This window comes from Pygoscelis adeliae, unplaced genomic scaffold, assembly GCF_000699105.1.
Source record: "Pygoscelis adeliae isolate BGI_AS28 unplaced genomic scaffold, ASM69910v1 Scaffold178, whole genome shotgun sequence".
NCBI classification, from domain to species: domain Eukaryota; kingdom Metazoa; phylum Chordata; class Aves; order Sphenisciformes; family Spheniscidae; genus Pygoscelis; species Pygoscelis adeliae.
The window spans coordinates 3,049,353-3,058,321 of NW_008825323.1; the positions used below are offsets into that span (position 1 = coordinate 3,049,353).

The window sequence follows — 8,969 nt, forward strand, 5'->3', positions numbered from 1 at the left end:
ACTTCCTAAGAAGACTGCAAGATAATTCAAATTAGCTAAACAATTAAGTATAGCTAAAGCTGAGCCACCTCTCCTTTGTTGCCACCTAGGACTGTGCACATCAACAGTTCCCACAGATCAAATACTATATGGTAGCTTTTGTATCTGAAAATTTAGTCAAAAGGGCTAGGTTCTACTCTTGACTTTGCTACAGAGTATTTTTGCAATGTAGAATAAACCTTGAAGGTGACTGCAGGATCAGATTTTCCATCTGTTTAACTTTGATATTAATACTTCCCCCCTCTATCTTACAGGGGATTTGCATGTCTCAACTCATTACAGCTTGCAAAGAAATTGAGATTCCTGTATGGAAATTGAATTACTCTGCATTACTAGCACTTTGCTGAAAATCCCTTATCTAAAAGAAGGAGAAGGAAGAAACAACGGGTTGGTGGGCAAAACAGACTTTTAGCTTGTTGGCTTGTGTCTTGTAGCCTCTTCCTTTGTCGGTGTAGCAAGAAATCCTACAGATGAGAGATGAGTAGCTAAGCCAGTGTGTACAGTTAGGGTAGTCAGTACTCTGCATGCATTAATATACATTTAGAGCTTTTGTACACACTTACGATCACTATATATCTACTAAGAATGAAAACTTGGATCAGCAAGGCTCAGAAAGAGGAAGAAGAAAAGAACAGATAAGATGACAAACATGACTATCTCCACTTAAGAATCCTTAGTGAGCAACAGGATGCAAGACAGAGATGAAGGGAAGGCAGATTATTTGCAGATGAAAGGAAGTATCTATTTTTAAGGAAAGTCAGCCAGGTCATGGGATGCCAATCACCAGGTTAATTAGGTAGTGACATAAAATGTCGAAGTGTCACACTTCCAAATAATGATTTGTGGTTGCAGTATACAAAAATATCTAGTTATGAAGAAAAGATACATACTTTTAAAGAAACCAATGAAATGTGAATCCTAACACCAAATGCATATATGCATTATTAACACTAATACATTGCATTTACTCAGCATTTTTTCCATCAAAACGTATCAAAGGACATAAAAATGTGGACAAATGTTACCTAACTTCAAATGAGGAAACCAAGATACAGTGAGACATTATTAGAAGAATGGGGTTTAGCTCACAGGCCTATGCTATGGCCTAGCCAATAAGCTGTGCTTAACACACTTTTTAATGCAAAACATGTATTGCCAATATTTTTTTTTTTAATTTTTCTAGAGGCTGGGTTTGAGCAATAGAAATAGCATCAAATTAGAATGAAACCTTATGTAAGCAATTTTATAGTTGTTACTTGAAAGAGACCTGTTAAGTACGTACTTCCATATCCTATGTAGGCAAAGGCCTCATCATAAAGGACTTCCAAGTATTGAAGAAGAGCTCAGATTAAATAAGGGGATATGGCAGTCCCTTCCTTTTTAGCATCTTTTGTTGGAGAATGTTGTTGGAGAATATTGTTTTATTCATAGGATTCATCAACATGTCTACAGGCGAGAGAGAATGCTAACAATCAGAAAAGTCTAAAGTGTACTGCACATGGGAAACCTCACCTTTAGCCTCACTTACTTGTGAAATTCATGCTACAACTGTACATAATAGTGGCTGGAGTGGCATTCAAACAGTACGTAATACAGGGTACCGTCTTCCCCCTTGCTCACCGATCTACATTCTGCCACCAATGCTCTAAAACTGCCAGGTAGGGAACTAAGCCTACTTCTGACAGATCCTTCAAGGTCAGAGTACAGTTTCATTAGCTATATCAGAAAAGGATAAGCAGATGGAGGATAATCCTTATGTTGACAGATGTGACATATACCTTGTTATTGACCAACTTATTTATGGAAAAGGGTCCTTGCTTATCCAGAAATGTCAAAATCAGATTTTCCTCAAAATCCCAGTGGCTTTTTTTTTTTGCTATGTCCAGCACTAGGGTCTAAACCTGACTCTGTGATCAACCAAGAGACATGCAATAATGGATTAATACCTTTCACCCGTTTCTTTTGATACAGGAACAATGGGATACTGTCTTTCATAGCCTCCCATGTATTTTAGAAAGCCTGTTCTCACATGCATTATAAGGGCATCCATTACAATCTCACCAAGCAGGTGGTGATTACTGCAGTATTAATGGCATCCCAGTTCTTCACCAACACATCATTAATAGTTGACTTGTAGCCGTAACAACAATATGGATTTCCAATATCCAGCAATTTGGATATAAAAGATCTAGGAGCATCTGCATTTTAGAAGAAGGACTGACTAACACATCCAAAAGTATACTAGACGTAACACTGGCATCCTCTGCCATGCAGATAGAGTCTCTGTCTTGGCATCATGCCAGTAACTGCTCTTCCACCATTTGTTTCTTCTATGAAGAAAATTGTTAGAGAACTTCCTACCTTTTCATATCCTTGGTATTTTCACTCATTTTCAGACCCCAGCTGTTGTAGAGTTGCATTAAAAAAATCTTTCACAGACAACAAAGCACATGCAGTTTGCTGACATTCTTTTCAATTTCAAAACTACATAATACATTTTTCCATGTGTTGATAAACTGGATCTTAAAAGAGCATTTTCTGGATATCTAGATAATCAACAACACAATGAATATAAACATTTTCTATAAATAGTTCACCATATGGCTACCATTCTCAACAGATGGTGTCTGTGTATCCACTAGAATATACAAGAGCTATGCAGATTTTGTCCTGCAATCGTTCAAAATTCTAAACAAGAATTTTAGACTTACTTTCAGTTTTATTAAGCTTAATCAATGGCAAAACATATAATTTTATAACCTAACTCCAGTATGGGGAACAAATGTCACAACAATATTAATGAACTTATTTGCAAAAGGCAAGTAAACAGTCCTCACCCAATATAGTTACAAGGATTTCAAAAAAGAGAGACACTAGGTACAAGATCAGCTTCCACAGCATGAAGAGATCTTCTTAATCTTAGGGCAGCACCCTGCTGCCAAAGATAGTTTTTACCTTCCTAAAAAGTAGTTTCATGTGCAAATGGCCCAGTATTTTGTCAGACAAAATGAAGTCTGCACTATGTTAAGAAAGATTCTGGAGTCCGAAGAATGTGAGAGTTTGTGTATATTTTGCAGCAAATGTTACTAGAAAGCCTACATATTTTATCCAGTTTTAGTAAAAACCAAACTTAATAAGTTTTTATAGTTTCCTTAAAGCCAATACATAAACAATTCCAGGTTTTCTACTCTGCTTTGAGAAGCTGCTGCGCAGTTGAGAATATTTATCAAAGGAACACATGACTGGAAGTAAACCACTTGGTTTATCCTGTTTCAACTTAAAACTACTTAAGCTCATATCACCGTGCAAACACTTTCTGGAAAACTCTTCTTGAGCTACACTGTTTTACCTGTTGGAAATCATCTTCTGATTTCCAGTCTAGACCTTTTTCATGGCAGCTCTTACCCACTTGAACAAATATTGGTTTTAACTTGTACAATTTTTCTAACTTGGTACTGTTTCTCATCTGATGCATTGATGGCAAACCAACGTATTCCCCCCTCAGTTATTAAGTTGTTGTGCTTCCTGTTCTTAAGACCTTGTACCTGACTGTCGTTGGCTTTGCCAGTCACGAGTTCTCTGTCCCTGTAGCTCCCAGAGTGCTCCTGCTCACTGCTCGCACGTGCATCCCCATATCACTCCAACCAAATCACTACTTACTGCCCTGCACTGGCACCAGTGCTCCATAAAACTTCCCGAAGTGCAGAGGAGGGAATCCTGGCCACTCCTTCTCAGAACAGTAAGTTACTGCAATGTTGGAGAATGGCTTCACGTGTTACAAAAACGTCTCGGTTGTTTCTCATAATTATAATGAGAGGAATGTAGTTATTCTCTATAGTAATGTATTCAATGCATCTGAAAGTCCTGTAGAACTGCAGAAGGAAGGTCGCATCTCAAAACCCAGCAAATATTAATATCTTGTAACTATGTACAAGTTGCTGAGATACTTCCCTGAAAATAAATGATCAGAAAGTATTTAACTTATATATCCGTATAAAGGAGAGTACATAAACAAGAAGGGTAATATATGGTATTGTGCTTTGGGTTTGTGCCTCAGTGTTGACAACACACCAGCTTTTTGGCTGCTACTGAGCACTGCTTGCACAGTGCCAAAGCCTTTTCTTTTTCCCACTCTGCCCCCCCAGGCAAGTGGGCTGGGGGTGCGCAAGAAGCTGGGAGGGGACACAGCTGAGACACCTGACCCAAAATGACCCAAGGGATATTCCACACCATATGACGTCATGCTCAGCATATAAAACTGGGGGAAGAAGGAAGGGGGGGACATTCAGAGTGATGGCGTTTGTCTTCCCAAGTCACCGTTACGCGTGACGGAGCCCTGCTGTCCTGGAGATGGCTGAACACCTGCCTGCCCATGGGAAGGAGTGAATGAATTCCTTGTTTTGCTTTGCTTAGGTGCGCTGCTTTGCTTCACTTACTAAACTGTCTTTATTTGAACCCATGAGTTTTCTCACCTTTGCTCTTCCAGTTCTCTCCCTCATCCCATTGTGGGGGGAGTCAGCGACCAGCTATATGGACACTTAGCTGCTGGCCAGGGTCAACTCACCACAGTCACTAAAGTATTTTCAAATGTGATAATATGCACAGAGATAGTGGCCAGACAGTTAAAAAGAAGAGATCACAGTTGATACAATAAACTGCAGAATCAGTTTCAACATGCTGATTTAGCCAGACAATAACAATTTTTCCTTTATGAGCAGGACAGTGATTAGAAGTTGAGATACACGTGAATTGAACAGTAACTAAAAGCACATGGTCTTCTTGTCTTAATATATGTATCAAAAGTAAGAAACTCCCATTTGGTACCGAAATATCTAAGAATGTATGAGTGCCAAGATTCAAAAAAGCAGCATGTATCTGTGTAAGCAAGCAGGACGCTTATTAAGACTTGGATAAATCAAGTACTATAAATTAGCTGAATGTTGACAGGCTTATTATTAAAAGATATTATTTTAAGTGTAATTGAAAAGTATGTTTTAACTTTTATTCTTGCAGCTCAAACTATATGTAAAAAAAAGAATCAGAAGTAAAACTAGAAAGGAAAGGAATCCATCTATATATCACTTTTCTTCCTATAAGGAAAACTTCTTTACAGTTTCTAAAGGTATGAACTGTAAATAGAGGTAAACATTAAGTTTTTTATGTTACTGCTTACTGCTCAACTTTAATAGGCTTTTCCTGATAGCATTCTATATTTGATAACCTTGAAATAAAATAATATCATTAAACATCCACATCTTTAATTTGAAAAATTTCCTAAACACTGTTACTTTGAGGATCATAGAAATGCGTGGATCAGATTCACACGCTCATGTGGAACCAACAATGAGTAGTACACAACAAATCATTTCCTTTTTAACCAGTCCTAAAAGCCTTTTACTTTCCCCTAACCACCAACCAATTAATTTGCCTACCACTTGCTGGCTCTGGGACAATGCTCCCATAACCCCCTCCCACCTAACTCAGTCATTAACTAGGTTAGGGGAGCATTTCCCTTGTAAATGAGTCCCCTAAGCATTTTTACTTTTTTCCCCCACCAAAGAGAGAGCAGAGCATACTTATTTTACTTTGTATGCAACGGACAGTATTTCTCTTTAAATATAAAAAAGGGAAACAGACCCCAATATCACTGTGAACAGGTAAAAATATTTTTGCCTGCACAGAAGTAACTGATAAGGGAAAGCTTTAGCATGTGTTAAAGAAAGGAGTAATTAAAGTATTATGGCACTCCACTTTATAAACTGATGGTTCTGACTCTTTTCAAGTAGTGCCCTTAGTTTTGTTTAACTCATCTCAGGAGACAAATAGTAGAAACAGAATGGATCCACCATAAACAGGAGGTCAAAATAATCACACACCCATTCAGCTTGGACTTTAACTCCTGAGCACAATTAAGGCTGAGATTTATGCAATTTTAGAAAGGAGCATGAAGAATCACCTGAAGATAGGGCTCACCTGAGTCATTGCAAAGCTTACTTGAGTAGCCATGAGACCAGCTAGAATTGGCCTTGCCAGTTGGAAAGTGTGAGCAGACATACTTTAGCGATGCTAACAATTAAGTCACGTAACGACAAGCTGTGTTGGAGATGCTGGTCACTAAGGCAGATATTGGATTAGCAATTCTACTTAATGATCACAGTGGGTTTAAACGATCTGCTGGTCTGTAAAGTAGAGTGGTTTAAATAATAAATCCATGAGCTAATCATTAATGGCTTGCATAATGTCACTTCTAGATGAGAATTTCCATATCATGTAGAAGGGCAATGAATGGAGACATTTTCAAATTAGGAAGGATGACAACAATTAAGGCCCTTATTAAATAAAAAAAAAAAAGATGCAACAATAGATGATATGACAAAGGCGTGAAATACAGAGAAGGACAGAGAAGGCATATACATGACTTCTTTCTAAACTCTATAAAGAGATCAAAAGAAAAAATGAAATGTATTTCAAGATATCAGAGGAGATGAAATGTCCACAGAAAATGTTCCCTCTGCAAAGCACAGCAGTCCTCTCTGCTCCCTTTGGCTCATATTGATGACATCAACATGAAGGGAAGTTTAAGAACCAGCTTGAGTCTAAGACTTTCTATTAGAATCTCTTTTAAAAGGGCAAACTACTTCATTTTTAATGAAGGACAAGTGTTAGCAATCAGCAGGAGAACTATCGAAGAAAAAGAAATTAGTACTGAATTGTCTCTGCTGTTTAACATAAAAATGACACTACTGGTACAGACCAAAAAGTCCATGAAGTCCCGTATTCTGTCTGCTAGTGGGTAACAGAGGACATCAAGAGCAGAATTGAATGGCACATTTTTGCCAGCATCATTTTTTGTGCAATTGCATTAAAATTTTGGAAAATAACAATTTGGGTGGAAAAAGAATTAATCATAGCAAAATTAAGAAAGAAGTCTAGAAATAGACTGTACAAATATTTTATATATGAAATGAAGGCAGAATTAAATGTTTAAGACTAACTGCTACTGATAAATTGAGAAAATTACATAAAAAACATAAAAACATTTTTGACATGCAAATTCACACACTATTGAAATTGTCACTCTAGTTTCTAAATAGAGAAACAGTTCAGTTTAAAAGATGAATGATATGACCATATTAAATATCATCATGAGGATTCAGAGTTAAGAAGGGAATGTTAAACTTCTTAGCTTGCAACACGTAAGTTTTCCAGTTTTCACAAGGATAAGTGGCAAATATTTTAGAAAAATACGCATTTTTTCCACCTACAATTTTCTGAATTTAACACATTGCTATTTGTGAATGTAACAAGTATCAATTCTGTATTAAATGTATCTGCTTATCAATTAAACAGTTACATTTTACAAATAAAAAAGTGTTAAAATATTAAAATAAGTTCTGTGCTATACAGCTGAAATCTCCCTGATCAGTATAGGTTTGCAAAAGTTACTCATTTCTCTTTAAAGCACTATTTAAGGGCAATATCAACATATATGCAGGTCTCAGACAGAAAGAACGTTATTAGGTTCCTCAAAATAGGAACTGAAAACCATCTTTGCATGGATCAAATACACTAGACAGTAAGTATCTCCATTTTAAAATTGAACATTTAAAAATAAATGTATAATTTATTTTATAAATTTCACCAGTAAAATCTTTGTGTATTGGCTATTATAAAGTAAAAAAAACAAAACAGGGAAGTGCAATTATTTGCCAAAATCCCATTACCTGTGTGCCAGCAGCACCCTGAAGGTCATCTGATTCAGTCCCAAATAACTTGGCAGCAAGTTTGACCAATCCCAGTTCCATTCAGTAATGGCTGACTGTTGATACATGGCAAGAAGCTATTGTTAGTTATTAATCAGTGTTAATATGATCAGTAAATTAAAGCTCCAGCTGTGATATACTAACCAAGAAGGAGGGGGGTCTAGAACAAGGACTTAGACAGATGATATCAATCATGTCCACAAGAGAAGGTTTTTATTCCAATAACACAGCAATTAATTTATAAATCCATTTGGGGATGTAGCCATTATTTATAAAAAGATAAATCAATTTTTTGAACCGTTATTCTTCCAACTGTTAATGGCGTTCTGCCCAACCACTTTGTCTAAAAGCTTGACTCTTTGTTTGAGAAGCAAAATAATTGGCAACTTTTTATGTAACAGCAATTTACATTTTCTGCTGTCAGCAAAAAGTTTGTCATGAAAAACTTGGTATAGCTGGAATTCAAGATGTAACCTGTACAGTAATCAGAGTGATCGTTTACTTGTCTATTGTTTTGTAAGGCACACCAGTCACCAGATGGCTATTATAAACAGCAGTAAGTCTAGACAATATGAACAAATATAAGTCCATATTGCTTATTTAATAAATAAAAGCAATCTGCAATAATGGTGGGCAAACAAAAGACCACACACAACACTCTTATGTTTACAAAACAGTAACTCCTGTTGCATAATATTAATTTCCATTGTCAGTAATGGTCAAGTAATGACTACAATTCAACATTCTTGGGAGGAAATAATTCAAAAATTATTGTTGTAACACTAAAATAGCACTGAGTAGTTTAAAAAAAAAAAAGATGAAGCAAGTCAAAACAATGGAAATAAACCTAAATAAGAAAAGTAAAGTATATCTTGCAGTGCATCTTTTTCTCCTTACAGACAGCACTTAGTTCTTCTGGGAGAGCAGAATCAGTGCAATCCCTCCCCTTCCTTCCATCTTTATTTTATTCCCTTCTTTCTTTTAATTTAATTTTCTCCCTGACCCTCATCTTTGGCATGCACTTAAAATTAATGTAGAAAAATAAAGGTGAAATACAGAATAAGAAAGGGAGACAAGGGTAGCGAAAGAAAGAATAATATAGTGTGAAAGTGGAAAGTGAATGAAGAAGTAAAAGTGAACATCTGATAAACAAGAAATAAGGGAAAG

The 8,969-nt window shown here is 36.4% G+C and overlaps 1 protein-coding gene across 1 annotated transcript in view; it reads right to left on the minus strand.

The window, feature by feature from the left end:
* Positions 1-8,969, minus strand: part of LOC103922219 (uncharacterized protein KIAA0825-like) — a 161,387-nt gene that overhangs the window by 105,074 nt on the left and 47,344 nt on the right. The window contains exon 9 of the mRNA XM_009330316.1: positions 7,764-7,854. Within this exon, the coding sequence (XP_009328591.1) occupies positions 7,764-7,854 (91 nt within the window). The remainder of the gene's footprint in view (positions 1-7,763; positions 7,855-8,969) is intronic.